This window comes from Bubalus kerabau, chromosome 6 (genome assembly GCF_029407905.1).
Source record: "Bubalus kerabau isolate K-KA32 ecotype Philippines breed swamp buffalo chromosome 6, PCC_UOA_SB_1v2, whole genome shotgun sequence".
In the NCBI taxonomy this organism is placed as follows: domain Eukaryota; kingdom Metazoa; phylum Chordata; class Mammalia; order Artiodactyla; family Bovidae; genus Bubalus; species Bubalus kerabau.
In genome coordinates, this window is record NC_073629.1 from 959,201 (window position 1) to 981,952 (window position 22,752).

Genomic DNA, 22,752 nt, shown 5'->3' on the forward strand with positions numbered 1-22,752 from the left:
GTTCAAATCTTTTTAACTGAGTTGTCTTTTGAAACAATCAATACAGACACAAATAATCAGTATCAGCAATGAAAGAACTGACAAGTTCTTTCAATGTCTGTACAAGTCTGTACAAGTGCTACAAGTCTGTACAAGTGTAATGTCTGTACAAGTGCTACAGACATTAAAAGAATAAGGAAATATTATTATTAAAAACCTTACAGTAATTAATTTGACAATCTGGTTTACACAAAGTAACTAAACTAGCTAGGTATACAGGAATAATCCAGAATAACCACTTGAAATTTCTTACATTTCAAAACCTTTAAAACTGTCCTTAGATCTGTATTTATCCTAAGTCATTTGAAAAAAGGATAAACATATCAGTTTATCTCAAAACACATCTTTAAGTACCTATGACATGTGCTACCATTAAAGGTTCATCTTAAAGACATGCTCTTTTCTCATAGTCATGCAGTCTTCATTTGGCTTAGTGACTCCTGGAAAAACAAACATGAATAAGAGACAGCACAAGATTTATTAAAGATCATAATGCTCTCATTTATTAGAGAAAAAAAAAAGTTTTGTGATATTTGGGGGAAAAACAGCTTCCTTAACAGTAAAATTCTTTCTCTTTGAAAGGAGTTAGTAAAAAGAAAACAATATTCATTGTATGAAATAGGATCTCAAGGTAGGAAAAACAACACACAATATATTTTTGACATAAAAATTTAGGTATGACATCAGCAGCATTCAGAATTGGCTGAGTATCTATACAATTATAAAAATCGAATTTTTAACCAAGTGTCTTAAAAGCTTATCATATTAGAACAGGCACAATGTTCTGTAGGCATATGAACTCCCCAGGGGCTTTTAAAAATCCGTCGTCTCAACTGCACAATCAGAATGTACAAAGCAGCAAAAGATCATAGTTCAGGTTTTAATTGTTTTTCCTTGTTCAAAGTGGCTAAGTCAAGCAAATATATTGAAAAAGGCAAAGAAAGCACTTTTCATAGCATTAAGACCACAAGATTGCATGCAAACTGTGTTTTTCCTTTAAGACACTAAACAAGTATAATGTTCATCTGTGCTTAAGGTGCACTAACCTCTTCCTGCAGTTTGGAAGTTCAACAGGCAGAAAGCAACATTCTGCCCAGTTTGAGTCTCCATTTGGTCTCAAAGGATGGCTCCCACGGACGGATCCACAATGATATTAAATCTAGGCAGCCATTTATATCAGGGAATTTTTGCCTACACTATGTCTGTTTTTTGGTGCTATTTATTAAATGTAATGACCACTGTAGCAATTACACTCCACTAAAAAAATGTAGTGATATTGTTCTGAATATACACATCAGTAGTAGTAGTTACTATGATGCTGTGGATCGTTTATTACAATGCTATGGATTGACCTTCACTTCAAATAGCCGTGCTCCTTCTGCCTAGTGAACATACTCTTCCCTGCTTTCAGTTCATTCCATCTATAGAAAACGCTGTGTATATTTTCAAGCTCATCATCAGTTTATCAGCTCCAGCTAAAAAAGAACATAATGTTATTCTGTCAGTTTACATCAACAAAGGCACTGATGGTCCCTGGGCTCTGCTCACAAGCTCTGCAGCGAGATCTCTGCTTTGTGAAGTGCTTTGTGAAGCCAAGGGGCAGAAATTTGAGCCAAAAACAGCAAAGCGTAAGCATACCAGGGCCTTAGGAGTGTTATCAAGGCATTCAGGGTAGAACTAGATAACTGGAAAGACTAAATGCCCTACCCCAAGTAAACTGGGCACCTACACCGCAGGGCACTCTCCTCTTCACTTGACCAAAACACCCTCAAGGTCTCAGAATTTCATAAAATTATAAATGAGAACGTACGTTAAAGTCACATGATTTAACTTTCCAACTTTTTAAATAAAAATTGGTAAAAAAAAAAAAAATGTAGACTTTTAAATGTAAATTCTTTTGTTAATCTTTTCAAGAGCTACACATCAGGTGTAGAGTCTTTTTCCACTTTTTTAAAAATGCTAACTGCAAAGAAACTACTTCATATCTAAAAACTTAAGTCTTGGATTTTAAAATCAAAAGAATGATGCCTACTATCTAGCAAAATGGCTTTATAAACCTTAAACACTGATTTTGTTGTTTTTATTTGCTTAAAATGAAGTTTAAGGATGGGTTGTGAACTCTGAAGTATCTGTAATTCTGTAGCCGACTCTAGTCAGAAGTTATCTGAGGAAAGAGATGAGAAGACAAGCCTTGTATAGGCAACCCCATACAAAAAGAATACCGAAGTCACAGGGCTGCAGTTTTATTTTCTAATTCATTCCACCAAGTCTCATCACGTGTGTCGTAACACGGGTCACGCTCATGGAGATACCAAAAGCAAAAGCAGCCAAACCAGTGCCCCCACACCATTTTTTTTTAAGGTATGACCCTCTTCTTAATTATCTTTCCTAATGGAAGTATCCAAAAGTAATTTTAGATGCATTTCATGATTATATTTCTTGCTTCTCAGCATATACTGATTAGGGTAGCACTCAGGTGGATAATCCACAATCACCACACAGGAGTGATGCACAAAAGCTCCAAGCACTGATAATGAGGCCAATGAGAATGCTCAGCCAGATAGAGTGTTTTGCTCCTTCCCAGAGACAAGACAGTCTGTGGAAGAGAAAGAGGAAACCTTGGGCCAGGTCTCAGCAGCCCATAGCCATGGGCACAGCCACGCAGAGAAGTTGGAGAGCCAGAGGCCACCCTGAACACATCAGGCAAAAGCAAAGAACTCTGAGACGGGAGATGGGAGGCAATGAGTTAGTAAATACACTAGCCCAGCACCAGACAAGCAGTTTCTAAGGGGCGGGGAAACTTAAGAAGAAGCCAGGCCTCCAGGACTGGAGAGCAGTGCTGCTTCCAGCACAGCGGTCACAGGCCAACAGCCAAGGAAGAGCGTTCAGGCCAGCCTCCCAGCCAGCTGCTGGAAGCACCACCTTGAACAAACACATTTCTTGTCTACAAAAGAGCCACCTCAATGGCTCCCTTCATTCCAAAATGCAAAAATCTAACCCAGCAATGAACAGGTAGGTAGAAGGCAGAGGAGCAGGGAAACAGACCCCGAACAGCCATGGGATCTAAAACCCCAACTCTCCACTCCTTGTCTCATCCATGGGGTTGCCTTTTAACCAGCACTGTTGCTTGGTAACAGATTTCAGTACATTCGAAAAGGGCACCTACAATCCGGCAGACAAAAACAGGTAGGGAAGCAACCAAAAGGTAAGGCAGCAGAAAGAAAAATGTAGGAGTCTGGGAAGATCCTGGAAGGCAAGATCACCCACGAGCTGCTAAGGTGTTGGAATGGACCTGTCTGAGCAAACAGGCCACAGGACTCAAGAGTGGACAAAGTAGGAGCTTTTATCTAAGAACTGGCGTCCTCTGCCGGTGAGATCTGGTACAGACCCTTTACCCTTTCCGAGGCTGTTTCTTGTCTAATAATAGAGACAAGACTGCTAGTCTATGGTAACTCACTCTAGTATCCTTTTTTTTTTTTTTTTTAAATTTTATTTTATTTTTAAACTTTACATAATTGTATTAGTTTTGCCAAATATCAAAATGAATCCGCCACAGGTATATATGTGTTCCCCATCCTGAACCCTCCTCCCTCTTCCCTCCCCATTCCATCCCTCTGGGTCGTCCCAGTGCACCAGCCCCAAGCATCCAGTATCGTGCATCGAACCTGGACTGGCAACTCATTTCATACATGATATTTTACATGTTTCAATGCCATTCTCCCAAATCTTCCCACCTTCTCCCTCTCTCACAGAGTCCATAAGACTGTTCTATACATCAGTGTCTCTTTTGCTGTCTCGTACACAGGGTTACTGTTACCATCTTTCTAAATTCCATATATATGCGTTAGTATACTGTATTGGTGTTTTTCTTTCTGGCTTACTTCACTCTGTATAATAGGCTCCAGTTTCATCCACCTCATTAGAACTGATTCAAATGTATTCTTTTTAATGGCTGAGTAATACTCCATTGTGTATATGTACAATAGCTTTCTTATCCATTCATCTGCTGATGAACATCTAGGTTGCTTCCATGTCCTGGCCATTATAAACTCACTCTAGTATCCTTGCCTAGAATATCCTATGGACAGAGAAGCCTGGTGAGCTACAGTATGTAAGGTCGCTAAGAGCCAGACACAACCCAGTAACTAGCATACACTGCTAGTCTAGCAAAGTTATTGTGAATATTCAGTGAGATGTTGCATGGTGATGTCTATAGTGCCAGACACATAGCACAAAATAAATTTTTTTAGATAAATTAATGACCAGAGACATTCACCCTGTCACCTTCAATGGTCATCCATTATTGTCAGGCTTAAATAATAATACCCACCTTTTACTGAGATATTTACCTATGCTGGGCCCCCTGCTAAGCACTTGACATATTTCTCATTGACATCCTGCAATGATCCAGCAGCAATTATCCCCATTATTTTTAAACAGATGAGCAACATGAGGACCAGAGGTTAAGGAGCTTGTTCAACCTGACACTAGCATGTGATTGAGCCACAACTCACCCGGACCTGTTTAACTTCATAGCCCACGTTAACCACCACTACATCACACAGGCCAGGTGACCCCTTAACCTCATGTCTCACAAAGTCCAAGTCCAGCCTCTGAAACAGGTACAGAGGGGTCAGCCACAGAAATCCTGTGGCTGTTTGTGGCCTCCAGGCTAGTTGAAGCTCACAGTGAGACCAGGTTAGTTTCACATTAGCTTTAAAGAGAAGAAACAATGAAGACTCCTGACTTCCTTCTGGCCCCATTCAGGGCCCTTTTGAGACCTGAGCAGTCTCTTGGAAGCACCTGGCATGTGATGGTAACCAGATGATAGTATATACTTTCCACTTCTAGCTGAATGAATATTAGGGGTCTCAGGAGAAGACAGGATGCCCTCAACAGCCTAGAAAGGACCCAGTAACATAGGTTCCTCACTCTGGCACCATCAGGCCTGTTCATACCTTCCCCAGATCAGAAGAAAAGCCTTGCCAGTCTGAGGTCTCAGCTACAGCAGAAGAAAGAATTCAGCAATTAGCAGGCAAGGAGACAAGAGGTGGAACACTGCGTTTGGTTTGGAGGCTCCCAGAGCAAGAGCCTGAGTGGACAGGCCAGACCTGGAAGAAGAAAAGAAAGGCAAACACAAATAGACTGGCTTTGAAGGAGACTTTGGAGGCCCTGCAATGCCAAGAGCTCTGATGATCAATACAGGACATTCTGATGGTCATGCAGCAAGGAAGGGCAAACGGGCACATAAGAACTGATGAAGAGGCCACAGATCCAGGAGAAAGCTTCCCACAGGGAGACTAAGCAAGAGAAGATACAGTGATATAGAGGACTGGGCCAGAAAAGGAAGAAGCTTGCTGATGAAAACGGGGAAAATAGTTACAGGAGATATCACCAGAGCCACATCCAGAAATGTGGGTTACAAAGGGGACTGAAGCGGGGGCACCCAGGCTCAGGACTCAGTTCTGCCATCAACTCTGATTTTGGGTTAGGGTTAGTAACTTCTCTGAGCCTTGATTTTTTTGGCCTGCCAAGTGGGTTAACAATCTCTGCTTCATCACAAGGCTCTTACCAGTACTAGACAAAATCAGGGACACGAAAGCAGTCTGTCTGTGATCAGGCTTCAGGCTGTGATGTGGCCACTTTGCAGCCCCCGGTGTCTTCTCCCACTGTTTCCAGCACAGGCTCCAGTGCAAAACACTGGGACTGTTTAAAGGTCACTGGGTAGGCGTGCCTGATTTCTGCTGGCTCCATGATTGGGCTCTGTCTTCCCACCTACTCTCCCCTGGCCCCATTCCAGGGGAGAATGGAAAATAAAATCGGTTTAAAAGCAAACATTTACAAATAATGGTGGTGGGGGCGGAACACAGCAGAGAGCAACACGGTTTTCCACCTCCTACTGGCTCCTGTCCAAAAGGAAACACTAGTATTTACTGCCGCAGCTTTGTTCTCTTTCAATCTTGTTCCAGGAGGTCAAGAATAAAGATACGTTGGGGAGGCAGAAAGAAAGAAATGAAAACCCAAGAAGAAGAGTATGCAATGAGCATTAGAAAATACATTCCCACCCAACACTGTAAAGCAACTAAACTCCAATAAAAGAAAAAAAAAGGAAAGAAAATACATTCACAGGTGTGGAATCAGAAGAGAGCTGTTCAGGTTTAAAAACAACACACATCATCAGAAAGTGCTTTTCTACCTCATTCCACAGCCAGGCTCTTCACAGGCTCACGTTCAAATGTCAGGATGGCAGCTTGTTCCTGGACACCAAAGTAGAAGTACATCCATGTTGTATGGGGCAGGCGTGACACGCTGAGGGACAAATCTACAAAGTCCCATTGATTCCCAAACTCTATCCCTTCCTGTTGCACCTGAGTATCCAATGGGGCCATTGTCATCAACTGGGAATCACTGGCTCCCAAGGCTTATCTGCTGCTGCTAACAAGGTTTTTACCCATAAAAACTCAGTGGAACACCATCAAAGGTATATGAGGAAGATTCCACTCTGTCAGATATAGAACCCATTTCTTGTATCATGCGGCAGACATTTGGGTTTGGGAACACACAGTTGCCTCCAGAAGCAATCCTCAAAGGTTCAAAATGCAAGCCACATGTTGCTTGCAAGATCAAAGGCACATGTCTGTGAGACAGAGGTTTAGAAGATATTTACAACATGGTCCACCCACATCCATCCACGGTGTTCTCCAGAGCTTTGCAAAACTGGCTGTGTGTTATGCAAGACACACGGTAAAACACTTCTTTACAGCGTCCCTGGGAGAAAAAAAACACAAAGAAAAACAGGAGATCATCACCCCAAAGCCTCCTGGAAGTGGTAAAGGCCCTCCTTGAGATTTTCCGGGCACCCAGAGTAGCATGCTGCAGAGCAGAAAGCACCTAGACTATGAGGTCAGACCTACATGGCATCGACTTCAGCTTCAACATCTATTAGGAATGTTATACTGGGCAAGTTACTTGCCTTATTTGAATTTCAAATTCCTCATCTGTAAAAGGACATGTTCCCACCAATCCTACTGACCAGTTCAGGGATTAATGCACTGAACAGAGGAGGTATTTAATAAACAACAGCTATCTTGACAATTAGAGGAAAAAATAGGAAGAAAGCAGAAACTTTCTGAAACCAAAAAATTAGTCAGGACTGTGTACTTTAATATCAACCAGAAGCACAGAATGCACTAAAAACATTAAATAAAATAGGCACTAGGGCCTTTCTTCCTTCTAAGTAGGCAGCAGAAACTTGTTAAGAGACATCGTGCAGTTCCCTAGCACATGGAGCTCTCTATGAGGACTGAGCACTTGTGACCCTGCTGTATGAGCCCTAACTCAGGCACTTACTCCTTGGAATTCAGTGCAGAGCATGCAAGAAAAGAGTGAGGGCTCAGCAAATTACTATGCTCTCCAAGCAGGCATGTCCATCCCACCTCCACATCTAAGACTTCTCACCCAAGCTCTATTCTCTGTGTTCTTGTGCTAAGGACGCTACAGTCACCTGAGGGAGGGAGCATGAGAGAATGCATTCACATGAACAGACACTGTATTTTACTATCAGGATAATTCTAGGACTACATTTTTTAAGATACGCTCCACACTGAAGTCCCAGCAGATCCACGAGAAAGTGTTTTATGACCAAAATCCCTCATGGCAGCTCACAATATACATAACATATTAAAAGACTTGGAAAGTCTATTCACACAGCCTTTAACACAATGAGCTGGTTAACTTCCTGTCTAATCAGTCACTCCCCAGCATCTTCTGGTCACTGTCAGACACAGCCTTGGAAGGCGTTGAAACTTAAGCCTGTTCTTCCTCATTCTCAACTCTCCCACACTTCTCATTTCCTTAACACAGTTAAGGAAAAGCCCCTTTTTAGTTCACAGGTTATAAAAGAATGGACATTAAAGAGTGACATGAGAACAGAGTCAGAGATAGAGATCACTGAAAGTGCTAATTTAAGAAGGTCTTGAGGTCAGAAGCTCAGAGTGAGAAGAGGTGAAATTATTCTTAGTTATCATGAGTCCTTTCAGGCCAAGGTGGGGTCAAGTGAGTTGCCCAAGGTCATACTGCTTTCATTAGGAAACTGCAGTCCTCCAGAGTTCTGGCCCTGCTTACTTCCCTTTATGAATTCTTTTCTGAAATGTTCCATCAGTGGGATAGGGCAAGAAAACAAGCATGAACCTTCCATGCTTTGCTCAGTGATTATTAAGGTGATAATCACCTTTAAGAAAATATCCACAAAGTTACAGGTTAAAAAAGCGATAAAGAATCCATCTATCTATCTATCTATCTATCTATCACAGCAGAATGTTCCCAGCATCAGGAATTGGTAGACCTGGGTCAATGACCATCACTGGTTGTGTTATAGGTGGGGCTGGGGATGAGCCTCAGCTTACAAATGTATAAAAATCATAAAACAGATGTATAACATCTGCCTATTTGTCTCAAGGATTTTTCGTAACCATATAATAGCATGAGCTCTATAAAACCACCCTAAACTAAAAGGACCTGTGCAAACATATCCTCATCCCCAAATAATTGATGTTACAGTCCTAAGGAGAGTCAGTCTTACCTTGCAAATGGTATGTAGGAAAGACTGTACCTACAATGAAAAACAAACAAAAGATCGAGTCAGATGAAGTGAGTGGAAGGTTATAGAGTGAACTGGGCTTCTGAACATCTGCAATGTGTGGAGGGTGCATGAACACACACACACCTATACACACATATACACACACACAAGCACATACACACACACTGTGTCATGTGTATAACAGGGAAGCAAGTATCATCTGTAATCAAAGTTAGAGGGCAAAAGGCCCATGTGGTGGTAAGTGTCACCTCAGCCTCACGGAGTTCATCTTTAACCAAATGAGCCAGCAACATCACCTACAGCATACAGATTCCAGATATCCTAGAAGCCCTATTCTTAAAGAACACTAAATAAGATCCAGATCATTTGTCCCCTAATATTTTACAAATCCTCAACAGAATGTACCTTCTACCCAACTGGGATAAATTTTCTGGTCTGTGCCTATTAATTGTAAAAGAAGTGAAAAGAGAATAGGTAAAGTTGGGGAAACACACTACCAACTGCTCTATGGATGAAAGTATAAGCAAGCTATGATTCTTTTTTTTTTTTAACTATGATTCTTTAAGAACCCAAGCCCACAGATTTCTTGGTGGTCTCAGTTAACTCATCCCCTTCCCCAGGAGGGAACCACACAGGGAGGAAGGTGGTCACACCCTAAAAGACCAGACCTGGGTGTCAGGCAGGCCGGAAGTCAATCAGCCCTAAGAAGGCATATATAGTTGGAACACATCAGCATTGTAACAGGGCCATTTGCTTCTGCCCATATGAATGCCAAACCTTTAAACACTGGCTTCATATTCAGTCGATAAGCAAAGAAAGGCATGTGCATGTGAGGACTGATTTGTGCCTCCAGAAGAAAACCAAAATATAAACATAAGCCATTACACCAGGCCCTTTCAATACATTGACGCACTGCATGTGCCATATGAAAATCAGGCCATCCTTCTCTGAATCTGACACTCACCGTGTACAGAAGCTCACTTACTTGGAACAGAGTAAATTCCCAAGGGAATTTTGAAAGTACATTTATTCAAAAGTCCAAAATTACTAAAAGGAAGAATGGATGTTAAGCACGCAGTCTCAAGATTGAATTCTATCCAATAAGACTATACTTGATCCCTGGAAGTTTTAAAACTTTCAGTCCTCCTTTCTTTGCATTAGAGCCAACATTTTTTTCCCAAAGTAGATCTAGTCACATTTTTATGAAACTGTCCTGGCAGATACCATCCTTTGATAAACTGTGGACATATTACGGAAATGTCTCAGGAGCTGTTGTCTCCATATGTGCCTGGGCAGGTGTGAAATGGCCATGAACCTACAGCACCATCCATGGTTTTGAACGTCTCCAATGGTCCTTTCTCTATGCTTGGGCTCCGGGCCACCATTCTCTGTCGTGCTACAGCCCACAGCCACACGGTTTTCCATTTCATCAGTCACTGTTTCTGGACAGTGACACTTTTTGTCCTTCTGTTAAATGATTCATCCAACCATAAATATAACACTCATGATTTTTTTTGCCAGTTTCCCTTTTCTTTAATGTCTATTTGACTCACAAGCCTCTTTTTACCAGCCCCTACAATACTTCATTGTCCTTGTCCTTACCGGACGTGAATGGTTGAATAATGCTAGCAACATCTCAAAATCAATCCTGAGCCCAGCAAGAATACCGCAGTGGGCAAACAGCCTCCCATGACCACTCAAGACCACTAATGCCACCTATTGGCAGTGCGCTGAGTTGACAGGTTTTGGCTCGACAGTGTACTTGACTTGCATCATTAAGGATTTTTAAATTGAAAAGCTTCTGTTTTCCTAATCCTCCTACCCAAATCATGTGGGATTTTATCTCTGTCAGCTGCATTAGTCAGAGACTGATGTGGGAGGGGACGGCTGAAAAGGTTACTTACCACGTCAGGGCCAGAGACTGCAAAATGCAGAAGATGAGAGCAAGCCCTTTGTTGTGCCACTGGAAGAAAAATGATTCGGTTACAGGAATGTGTATGACAAGAGGCACACACCAAAAAGGTTACGGAAAATTAAAAGAAACACTTACCCAAAAGGCAGAGCACAGGGTAAGTGTAAAACACAACTAGAGAGAGAATGGAAACGTTAATTAATATAGTGACAATGACAACAGGGAGGGGAAAAACTGTAAAGACGTCATTCTTGACAAACTTACAACAGCACATCAAACTGCAGTAACCAGATTCTGTGATTATCACAGCAACCAAATGCATCCATTATTTCAAAGCATCTAAGCTACCTCAGAACCCATGTTTTGGCAGAAGAGTTCAAATGAAACTGTCAGTAAGGATTCATGTAGATTAAAAAGAGAAGGAGGATCCTCTTCTACTTTCAAATCTTCTCAAAATCTCTGCCCAGCAAATACAAGCACATTTCTGGTCTACCCATCCGTCCATCTTTCCATTCAAATGTGCGAAAGTGGGTTTAACACACTTCTTTATAGTCTCTGGAGTAGAAAGGACAAAGGTTAACATGAGATGGCACTCTCAGAGCCCATGAGTCAGTTATCCGTTTGTATCTGTTTATACCTAACACTTTACCCGAGTCCTTTCTAATCTTCTTTTTTTCTGGCTGCGCCACACAGCTTGTGGGATCTTAGTTCCCTGACCAGGGACTGGACTCAAGCCATGAGAATGAAAGCACAAAGTCCTAACCACTGGACTGCCAGGCACTCCCACGCCTTCCCCTCAGCACTGCATCCTTTCTTAGAAAGTTCTTTCTGCAAGAGACTTCTCCAGCTCATTTACCTCCAGGGCTGGCCAACAACAATTAATCCAGCTGTCAGTCACGCTTGTCCTCTCTACCCTGCTGTATCAGTAATTGCTCAATAAATATGATGGAAATAAACTGGTGTCCAGCATTCTACCCGATGCTCTCAAAGAACACAAAATAGTTGCAATAGGTAACTATCTGAACAAATGAGATGTACACAAAACTAAAAACAGAAGTATATGGATCAAGTTACAATACTGTAATACCAGTAATTATAACAGAAGTCCAGAGAATATGGTCTGGAATGATGGGATGGTCCAAGGGAACGAAATGGCCCAAGGAAGAGAGAGGCATTCCCCAGTAGGGACAGAAAGAGAGGACAAGACTTAAGGCACTGTGGTGACCAGCAGGGAACAGGGGTGCTGAGCCAGAGGGAGACCAGACCCACCGCAGGAAAACTGACAAAAACAAACAAGATTCCAAAGTCAGATAATGACAAGGAGAAAAAGAGACCATGTTAGACTGGATACCCACTCTAGAGAATGAACCCTGTATTCCTGAGTAATGCCCTCCAAGCTCTGCTTGTATGTGGCATCACCCGTTACCCGAAGGATGTTACAGCTCTCTTATTACCACATGCCTGCATGCATGCTATGTCGCTTCAGTCAAGTCTGACTCTTTGTGACTCTATGGGCTGTAGCCTGCCAGGCTCCTCTGTCCATGGGATTCCCCAGGTAAGAATACTGGAGTGGGTTGCCATGCCCTCCTCCAGGGGATCTTCCCAACCCAGGGATCGAACTCACGTCTCATGTCTCCTGCATTGGCAGGCAGGTTCTTTACTCCAAGCGCCACCTGGGAAGCCCTTTACCACATGAGTTTGGCTAAACTGACAAGCAACACCTTCTGGGAGGTCTTTATAGAACTGGCAATACCTTAATACCAACTAAAACACAAGTCAAAGGGAAGAGAAAAATTATTAGATAAAGAATGCTCCTGGGACTTCCCTGGTAGTCCTGTGGTTAAGGCTCCTCACCCCCAACGCAAGGGGCCCAGGTTCGATCCCTGATGTGGGAACTAGATCCTGCATGCCACAACTAAGACCCAGCACAGCCAAATAAATAAATAAAAATAAATTTTAAAAAAGGGATACCCCCTTCTGCCACAGGGGGTGCAGACATTGGGTTGTAAGTGAAGATGAAAGAGAAAAGGTTAGAAGTCCACAGATTTAAGAGGAAAAAAACTCCAAACAGCAGAAACAAAAACTCTATACAGAGTGAAGCCAGAAAGAAAAACACCAATACAGTATACTAACATATATATATATGGAATTTAGAAAGATGGTAACAATAACCTTGTATACGAGACAGCAAAAGAGACACTGATGTATAGAACAGTCTTTTGGACTCTGTGGGAGAGGGAAAGGGTGCGATGATTTGGGAGAATGGCATTGAAACATGTATAATATCATATATGAAACGAGCTGCCAGTCCAGGTTTGATGCACGATACTGGATGCTTGGGGCTGGTGCAATCGGACGACCCAGAGGGATGGTACGGGGAGGGAAGAGGGAGGAGGGTTCAGGATGGGGAACACGTGTATACCTGTGGCAGATTCATGTTGATATATGGCAAAACCAATACAATATTGTAAAGTTAAAAAATAAAATAAAATAAAAAAATTTTAAAAATAATAATTAACAGGTAACTTCTGTTACCTGACAGGCAGACCTTACCAGCACCAAGACAGTTGCAATCAAACGCGTAGGCTCAAACATTCGCTTCAGCTGTGTCATTGGTCCCATGAGGAAGACAGTGCTAAGAAGCAAACACAGACAAGCCGTTCAGACCAGAACAAAACCACACTGGGGACACCAAGGTGCCTCCTCATCGCCCGCTGCAGCTCACCTGTGGCAATGCGAGCGGGAACAGTGGCCACACTCGGAAAGCTCTGGGCCAGGTGCTGTGCTCAGGGCCTTTGTGCCTTATTCTTACTCAATCCATTAACAGTTTATGAAGTGATCACAGAACAGTTACCATACTTATTTTGCAGGTGAAGAAACTTAAATCCAGAAGTACTTCTTACTTATCCAAGGCCATCCAACTAGAAAATGGTACAGGGAGGCTGCAGATGCATGTAGGCCTGACTCCAGAATTACCCCCAAAACCACTAGGCTAGAGGACCCCTCTCTCACAGGTGCTACCTTGGCCTGCTTAACAACCTACCCATGGAGACAAAAAGACTCAGGAAATTGAAAAAAGAAAAAACATATCTTACAGGCTTAGGTAGTTTATGTTAATAAGTAGAGAATTCCATTTTCTTCCATAATCTCCAGAGAATAATTCTAATGATGATAGTAGTGGCATCCGTGACGTGTGGACTATTTGCTAAATGCTAGCGACTTCACTTTCACTTTCCACTTTCCTGCACTGGAGAAGGAAACGGCAACCCACTCCAGTGTTCTTGCCTGGAGAATCCCAGGGACGGGGGAGCCTGGTAGGCTGCAGTCCATGGGGTCGCACAGAGTCGGACATGACTGAAGCGATTTAGCAGCAGCAGCAGCAGATATCACGTACATGATTCCATTTCATCCTCTCAACTACTCTGGCAGTTAGGTATTATTACACTTATTTTGGAGTTGAGAAAATGAAGTTCAGAAAGGTTAATTTACTTATCCAAGATCACACAGCTAGGCATTTAAACAAGCTGGCATTCCAGCCCACATCTATTGGATTACCAAGCTCCAAAGGACAGGTTCAGCATGTCTTCTGCAGGGATGAAATTTGAGAGGTGGCTAATGCTGCTGCTGCTGCTAAGTCACCTCAGTCATGTCTGACTCTGTGTGACCCCATAGACGGAAGCCCACCAGGCTCCTCCGTCCATGGGATTTTCCAGGCAAGAGTACTGGAGTGGGTTGCCATTGCCTTCTCCGGAGGTGGCTAATAAGAAAGAGTAAATACAAATGAATCAGACATGCCTAACACAGCAAGAGCCAGGGCCAGCTGTAAGTCATGCTTCCCGACTCCTCTGACAGAAATGCCACAAGAAGCATCGCTCCAGGAGTAGCTGGTTATAGTCAGTGTTTAACACAAGCCAACCAGCAGATGACATGAGCTACTAAGTGTTCTATTAAAAAAAAAAAAAAGCTAAATAACTCTACCTCTCTTTGAAGTGCCATTAAGTTTCCACTTGAATTCAAGGCTGCCAGGTCAAGTGTTTGAGCTGAGTGCACTCTTAAGCCTACACTGAACAAGAAGCAAGAGCCAAAGGTAGCTTTCAAAATTAAATGCAGCATGTATACAAAAATATAAAAGATTACAGGTAAAGTCACAAACTCCTAGACACACGCCGAAATAATTCACTCCCTTTATTATCTCCCCAAGCAATGCCATGAAGGGTCAGTTCCATTAGGATTTGTTAAATAGGTCTTTTGAACTAACACACCTATATATTTCTGCTCAATCTAGACTCTACATTATAACCTATGCTGCCTACCCAAAGCAAAACTCCCCAAAAGTTAGTCTTTGAGAGAGCTTTAGAGCCAGATTAGACATCTCCAAGGTCCAGCATTATACTATCATAAGAATTAATAAACGAAGCTTCAGGAAGGTGTCCAGTGCATTATACTTAATCATTTGGTTAGCATTTCCAGCCAGAAAAAGACCTACATTGGGGGACATGTGGAGACAAGTAAGACAGAAGTGCAGCCCTTGTCAAGTGGTTTACACGCCTGCAACAAGTCAGTGTAATAAAACGCTATCTGTGTTGTCACATAAATATATATGGGATAGACAGAGCCCGTTTTAAAGGAGGAGGTCAGTGATTCCGAAGGGGAAAATGGAACTAAGAGAAGTTTCATAGAAGAGGTGACTTTTGAGTCAGGTACTGACAAATAAGCAAGTACCCGTCAAATATGGGGTGCACATGGGCCAGGACCCCAGGCAGAGAATAGTCCCAGCAAAGAACAAAAACGTTTGGGGGAAATGCAAGTTGAGCCTGGTTGAGGAGGAAGGCTGGAAGGGTCTGCCCCACATGCATGCTGAGGGGTTTGGACTTCACCTGTTTAGAGGGAATGGGGGGGCCACTAAGGGGGTAAGTTGGGCTACAAAAGGAGCGACTCCACAGTTCTGTGGAAAATGGCCTGGCGAGGGGTCCATAAAAGAGGCAGGGAAGCCCAACAGGAAACTCACACAGTATTCAGAGAAGCAGTGATAGATGCCAGAGCTCTAAGCAGCTCAAATAGCACCTTCTCCACAGAAGGTCCTCTTGGCTCCCCAAGTCGGGTCAGATCAGCTCAGCCCACCTGCCCCTCTCCCAGGCATCACTCTCTCCATATCCTGTATGTCTGTCTGCCTGGCCAACCAGTAAGGATCCAAACTCTGTTTGTCTGTGAATCCGCTGAGTGCAGCACAAGGTGGGAGCATGTAAGTCACTCAGCGAGAAGCAGAGCAGTAAGACTAGAGCAATGGAGAAGATGGTGTTGGAGACGGTGGAGTTGCAAATCTTGAAGAAGTCATTCAACTGCTCTGCACCATGTAAAATTACAGTGGTAATTTTTACAAGTGGTTCTTGCCTCCTCCCAGGGGTACTTCAAAGATGAACTAAGATATAAATACATGCTGAAGTTAAAAATACATATGTATATATAGAAGTGGTAGGATATAAAAGTGATGTGTTTTAATGACTTCTTTACTCTCCAAATCCTTATAATTACTGAAGAATCCTCCTTCACCTCCCTCTAAACACAATCTACATCCATTTCCCCATCTAATAATTGGCTAAGGTTAGATTTAAAAAAAAACAAAACTGTTACCTCCCAAGAGATGCGATGTTACCAAAGGTATAAAACACTGCGAAGAGATATAGTCCCTTCCTGGGCACCCAGAGCAAAAGAGTTCCCTGTAAGACAAGGCACAGGACATTTGCACATGAGGAACCCCTTCTACCACAGCCACAGAACCAGGAGTTCACAGAGGAACCTGTTCCCTCCCCGCACCCCTCAGCTCCCTCTCCACCCCTGTTACCTACCTCCCCCTCCTCTTATCCATGCATTTCAGTGAAAAACAAAAGAGAAAAGGGGGTTGATGAAAGTAGAAAGAGGAGAGAAGAAAGGCAGCAGGAAAGACTGGAGGAGGGGAGAGAGGTCTTACCAGAAGTGAGCAGAGAATTCCTGCAGCAAAACAGGCAATGAAGCCTTTTATTCTGGTGCCCGAGCTTAATGAAGTTGCCTCAACAACCTAAAATAGTTAAAAAATAAAATAAAAAAACTAATTACATACATGTGTATGCATATTTAATCACCAAAACAAAGGATACACATAATTAAATTTAGAATTTGTACTGAGGAAGGCAGGAACACGGACTCCTAACTGGTCATGTCTACAACAGCCCTCACGAGTCACTGAATCCAGCTCCTTATCCGTCCCATGAATCTCATCTCCTGTAGCTAATTAGAGGCTACCAACTTCTGGCTGAATATCTGCGAAGGTGAAAACTCTCTGCTTTAAGCACAATGCACTTCACAAACAGAAAGGCAAGACTGCAGAAGATCCTAGAATAGCCTGAGCCCTTAAAGCAGCCCAAGCAAGATGAGGACACCTGGAAAGGCATGAGCTCTGCTTGTAGAGGCCCAGGAAAAGGGGAAGAGACAGGGGTGGCACTCAGGCAGTGGGGTCCCTGGGGCACCATCTCCTAATTCAGTCAAGTTTTGTCATGCACTGTTTTTGCTGGCCCTTCCAGGACCCAGGAGGAGTCTGACTCTCACCCTAATCAGGATTCTTATCCAAGTCTATTCACTCTTGGTAGAAACTGTTCTTCAGGGTGTTGGCATCAGCCAAGCCACCCTCATGTGAGATGGATCCTAGTTAATTAATGACTGTCCTACTCATCCCTCTCTGCCACCACGATTGATCCTTCCCAAGAGCAAAGTTCAGAAGGGGCCAAGATTTCCAGAAAAACTCTGCTAAAACAAGGGAGCCTATGAGTAGCTCTTGAGGCTATTTTTCCCCATGTCAAAGATGACAGTCAGGTGTCTGCACCAGAGACATGAGGCCTGTTCACCTTATGCACTGGCCACAGCTGTTCCAAGTTGCACAAGTAGCTGCCAGGGAGACCAAAGGCCTTTCCTCCAGCCCAGCTGAGGCAGCCAGGCCCCACGTATATTCATTCACCCAGGCTTCACCTCAAGTGGACAGCACAGTCTCCACCAGGCCATGTGGTAAGAGCTTACAGACTCCACATCCCATTACCTAATGGAAGAAGGTAGTGTGGTAGAGGCTGCGAAAGTCACTAGATGGGCACCGCCTTGACTGCTCCCAGCTTAGGAGCCTGTTCTCAACCCTGTCTCCAAACTCCCTGTCAAACCAGAAGCCAGAAGAACAGGACCAGAGGCTCCCCCAGGCATGGCAAGCTTTGCTACAGCATGGCTTTCTCTCCACCCACAAGAAAAGTATTTAGGGCAGCTTATCAAAAGGGGCTCTCCTGTCCCATCTATTCACACATATTGAAAGTGGGCTCATGACATTGCAAACCCCCTCACACACACACACGTACACAAACACACAAAGAGCCCCTGCAGACACACATGGCCACAGAATGCACGAACGGCACGATCAGAGATGGTGACGTGCAAGGGGAGCAGGAGTCAGGAGCTGACAGCGGAGCCACCTGATTCCACACTCTCCCCTGAAATGAGCCTTGTGATGCTCTGTTACCAGGCTTTACTGGCATCCCAGAGAATCAGGTTAGACCCTTTTTCAACCTCCTACCAAGGACAGAGGAAAAAAATCAAAAGCTACCACTCTTGCTACTCATGCAAGCACCAAAGAAGGTGCTTGTCAAGGTGGAAAAAGGAACAGAGCTCCGTGAGAAAAAAAAAAAGTGTGGTAGCGAGATTGGATAGGATTGCTTGGCATCTAGAGACATTTTAAGAGTCATCTGTTTTTTAAAGAAGATAAGCCACAATAGTTTCAAAAGGATGATGAGATGCCAGCTCTTGTAAAAATTAAAATCATTTGTTATAGGAAGCAGTTCTGGTTTCTGCCTTCAGAAAGGAAAGTAATGCGTTGGTTCTACACGTCTCTCAAGCTGACTACCATCCAGATGTCACCCTATTTGGCAAAATGGGGGAGGGGCCATAATTTTTCATCCATGAAATGGCAGGTTCTTTCACACCCGTGCTTGGTCACAGGCCAGAGGAAGCTGTTGCTGTTGTTCCACTTCCAACTAGACCCAGTGAAAACGAAACACTTCTTTTTGTCTGTTTGTGAAGATCAACCGTGTGGATGCAAAATAACTCCTTAAATTCATGGTTTCTAGAAACTGCTGGTGCACTTTTTGGAAATTAGAGTAGTTGGAATAGCACCTGGATAGAAGCTGTAGGCAAACAGCTCCCAGGCTGTCTGGTAGTTATGCACAAAGGTCCCTTTGACTCTAGGATGTGGAGAGAAGAGGGGCTCTTGCCAAAATAAGAAAAACTGATAATCATTCAGGAAAACAGGACTGGTAACTAGAAGAAGGTGAGAAAGGAACACTGCTTCATTCCTGTGCTTTCAAACCAGGTACCATTCAGACCTTCCTCGTCCCTACAATCCTGTAGAGAAAACACAAAGCCTCTATTTTCAGAAAGCCCACAGAAAATAAAGGTTGAAGTTGGATTTATGAAGACCAGGTTATCAGTTAGAAAACTCATCAAGAAGCCATCTGTGACTAGACATTACCAGGCAAGTTTTATAATTCTGCAGTTTCATGTATAGGAGAAACAGAACTAATCATACTTCTATTGTTTGCATTAAAAGAATGACATTTTTTTTTAAGCACTCATTTCTGGTGACATCTAACAGCTTTTATAATTGAATGTAAACTCTTGAAAAACCTGTATGCAGGTCAGGAAACAACAGCTAGAACTGGACATGGAACAACAGACTAGTTCCAAACAGGAAAAGGAGTACAGTATATTGTCACCCTGCTTATTTTACTTATATTCAGAGTACATCATGAGAAACGCTGGGCTAGAGGAAGCACAAGCTGGAGTCAAGTTTGCCGGAAGAAATATCAATAACCTCAATATGCAGATGACACCACTCTTACTGCAGAAAATGAAGAACTAAAGAGCCTCTTGATGAAAGTGAATGAGGAGAGTGAAAAAGTTGGCTTAAAGCTCAACATTCAGAAAATGAAGATCATGGCATCTGGTCCCATCACTGTATGGCAAATAGATGGAGAAACAGTGGAAACAGTGGCTGACTTTATTTTTCTGGGCTCCAAAATCACTGCAGATGGTGACTGCAGCCATGAAATTAAAAGACGCTTATTCCTTGGAAGGAAAGTTATGACCAACCTAGAGAGCTTATTAAAAAGCAGAGACATTACTTTGCCAACAAAGGTCCATCTAGTCAAGACTACGGTTTTTCCAGTGGTCATGTATGGATGTGAGAGTAGGACTATAAAGAAAGCTGAGCATCGAAGAATTGCTGCTTTTGAACTGTGGTGTTGGAGAAGACTCTTGAGAGTCCCTTGGACTGCAAGGAGATCCAACCGGTCCATCCTAAAGAGATCAGTCCCGAGTGTTCATTGGAAGGACTGATGCTGAAGCTGAAACTCCAATACTTTGGCCACCTGATGCAAAGAGCTGACTCATTGGAAAAGACCCTGATACTGGGAAAGATTGAAGGCAGGAAGAGAAGGGGACAACAGAGGATGAGATGGTTGGATGGCATCACCAACTCAATGCACATGGGTTTGGGTGGACTCCGTGAGTTGGTGATGGACAGGGAGGCCTGGCGTGCTGCGGTTCATGGGGTCACAAAGAGTTGGACACGACTGAGCGACTGAAGTGAACTAAAAGAGACTTTAAGGTCACCAAGTCTAACTTCACACACACAAACACAGAAATTTCACCAGCATTCTTAAGCCTTAAAAGCATAGGAAATGTGGGACAAGTCAGGACCAACATTTTCAAGGTGGCCTGGACCTAATAAGTAAAAACTAAGCCAAAAGCAACCCTGAGAGTGATTCAGCTAGATGCAAAATGCTTCCTGGGAGTGAGGACTCAGGAAGTGCCACGCAGTGATGTATGTAATCAGGAATCTCACACTCAAGAGAGAGGAAACTGACAACAGTGTTTTAGAACAAGAGAGAAGCACCTCGTCTTCCTAAAACAGACTTTACATGCCTGAGCTTACAACTCTTTAAAGCCCTTCATTGTATCCAACATAGGCATTCACTATCTTAGGTAAAAACAAACTCAGCATTTATATTTTCAATCTGTACTACCATCATTCACTCTTGAGGGTCTGTCTACCACTTCATGATGGTTTTCCAAATCAAAATAACTGCATAATTCCCACTGTCCCCCCAAGAATTCTCAGGAAAAGAAAACATCTCCCTTTTGAACCCCAGCTGCTTTAAAACTTTATTGACAGTCTGTGCAGCAAAAACTTAAGATAAGCATGACTGTCAACCATCTAAATTTTCTTAGGCCTAGTCTGAGGTTGGGCTTAAGGGTTCATATTAGAAGCCAGAAATCAAGAACAGGAACTAATGAAATTACTTCTGAGCCTTGACCAATTAATAAAGGCAATCGATTTAAAAGAAGCCAGAGGCTGCAATGAACTGTCCAAAAAATGTTAAACCCCAATTCCTATAACACTCAACATCTATAGTGTTACTTCTTCAAGGTGAAGAGTCAGACAGCAAATTTTAGGGTTCTGAGATTGAAGGAGGGGTGGAGGTATCAGGGTCACTCAACATAAAATCAGCAACTGCAAAACCAATTGAAAGCAGCATGCTGAGATAACCACTAAAGACACTGATGAAAATCTGAGGAAAAACTTAGGTACAGAGTTGAAAGAAGCTATATTATCTTGTGCAACGGCTTCTTTTTATAATTGAGGAAACCAAGGCCCATGAAATACAAAAAAGAATAAAGAGAAATGTCATTTTGTCATCAACAAAGGAAAAAAAATAACAAAAGCTCAAAGCATTTGAAATAGGCAATAAACATACTGTGTAGCTCTAGAACATAGTGGGTAATACTGCCCACGTTTCAGCTCAACCAAACCTTTCTAATAAAGTAAACACACAAGCAGACGGCCTCAAGAGGTTTTGGGCGTCGATGAAGTCTAAGACGCCTACGTGTCGGCAGAGAAACAAGATGTGGTCCCAAAGCTCCAGGAATTCACGGTTTTCCTGGAAACAATTTGCAGCAGCAGTGTACGCAAACGTCGGGTGGGCATGTCACACCCCACAACTTAAACCGAGCAAGAACGCAGCCGGGGGTACCAGGGCGCGGCCACAAGCCCCGTCGCGCAGTGGGCATCGAGCAGGGACCCTCACCAGGGCCTAGCCCAGGCAATCTATACGAGGACTCCCTCCGCCGGGTTCTCAGAGGCCTCAGCCTAGCTCGGCGCTAAAGCCTCTTCCCTGGCCGGCAGGAACGGGGTCGCCGACGGCCACCCTTCCTTTCGCAGATGTTTCTCGGTTTTGCTCCAGCGTGGCCCTCCCTCCCTTTGTTGAGGGGATGGGGCGCGGAAGGTTGACAGGGTGAAGGACAAAAAAAAGTAAACAGGTGCCAACCGCCCTATGCAGAGTGCCTGGGCCCTGGCACTTGGGGTGGAAAGTGAGGGGAACGCGAAGGTCTTGAGCCTGCGGGGGAGGAGAAAGGGGCAGAGGCAGAGTTGCTTTCCAAGAAACCCTAGAAGTCCAGCATGCTTTTCTCACCAGCCAGCAACAAGAGCCGACGGAGCTGGGGGGCGGGCTTGGTGCTCTCCGAGGCCCCCGAAGGACCTACCACCGCTGCAGGGGAGCGGCAGCCGCGGGGCGGAGGTGAGTGCGACCAGGAGGGTGGGACGCCAAGGTGCACTCACCTCAGACAGGCCGCCCCGATCCTCAGAGTCCTGCCCGCTCAGCACCTTCTTCAGCTTGTCCATGGCGGGACGGGTCCACTCGGCTGCCCCTCCAGCCGCCTGTTGCGCTGGCTAAGTCGCAGTTTCTTCCGGGTGCTGCCCCAGCCGTCGCCAACCACAGCGCGCCCCGCCCAGGTACTTGCCCACCTGGCTCCGACCCACGCAGGCGCCCAGCGAGGCCACCGCCCACAGCCCGCCTACGCCCCGCCCACTTTCTCCGGCTGATTTTGATCTGGGAAGGAGGGGTGGGCAGGAAGAGCTGGGTTTAAGGTCTGCCGAGCTAGGAGAAGTCGCGGTTGTGCGTCCAACGCTGCATTACACACTCCAAGCGGCAGCCCTCCCTTCCGGGGTTCAGTGAACAAACGCGGAGTCCCTAGCACATGAAAGGCACTGCAGAAACAAGACTGACGCCTGGAACCCACCTTCCTGTGCCTCACACTCCCTCTGGTGTGGGTGCAAACTTATAAACAAATGCTG

General features: G+C 44.0%; 1 protein-coding gene across 9 annotated transcripts; it reads right to left on the reverse strand.

The window, feature by feature from the left end:
- Positions 1-515: 515 nt before the first annotated feature.
- SFT2D2 (SFT2 domain containing 2) lies at positions 516-22,448 on the reverse strand. Of its 9 annotated transcripts, XR_008716366.1 has the most exons (10): positions 22,237-22,437; positions 16,522-16,608; positions 16,185-16,270; positions 13,107-13,188; positions 10,692-10,727; positions 10,546-10,604; positions 8,621-8,650; positions 6,723-6,807; positions 6,236-6,296; positions 516-1,514 (listed from the first exon to the last, which is right to left on the reverse strand). XR_008716366.1 is itself a non-coding variant. In XM_055587152.1 (9 exons), exons 1-8 carry the CDS (start codon positions 22,297-22,299, stop codon positions 6,768-6,770), a joined length of 483 nt encoding a protein of 160 aa, XP_055443127.1. In that variant the 5' UTR covers positions 22,300-22,437; the 3' UTR covers positions 516-6,296; positions 6,723-6,767. The 9 variants fall into 9 exon arrangements, 4 of the variants coding, with proteins under 4 accessions (XP_055443127.1, XP_055443126.1, XP_055443128.1 ...); XR_008716365.1 differs by having other exon boundaries at positions 6,236-6,807; positions 22,237-22,435; XR_008716364.1 differs by having other exon boundaries at positions 5,612-6,807; positions 22,237-22,435.
- Positions 22,449-22,752: the final 304 nt, after the last annotated feature.

Excerpts from the sequence above, each read along its gene's own strand:
- SFT2D2 (XM_055587152.1), bottom strand. The coding sequence starts at position 22,299 with ATGGACAAGCTGAAGAAGGTGCTGAGCGGGCAGGACTCTGAGGATCGG. Across the intron at positions 13,189-16,184 it reads AACATCGCATCTCTTGGGAG|CACTGTCTTCCTCATGGGAC; the intron begins GTAACAGTTTTG and ends TTTGCTTCTTAG. Across the intron at positions 10,728-13,106 it reads TTGCAACTGTCTTGGTGCTG|TTGTGTTTTACACTTACCCT; the intron begins GTAAGGTCTGCC and ends TTCTCTCTCTAG.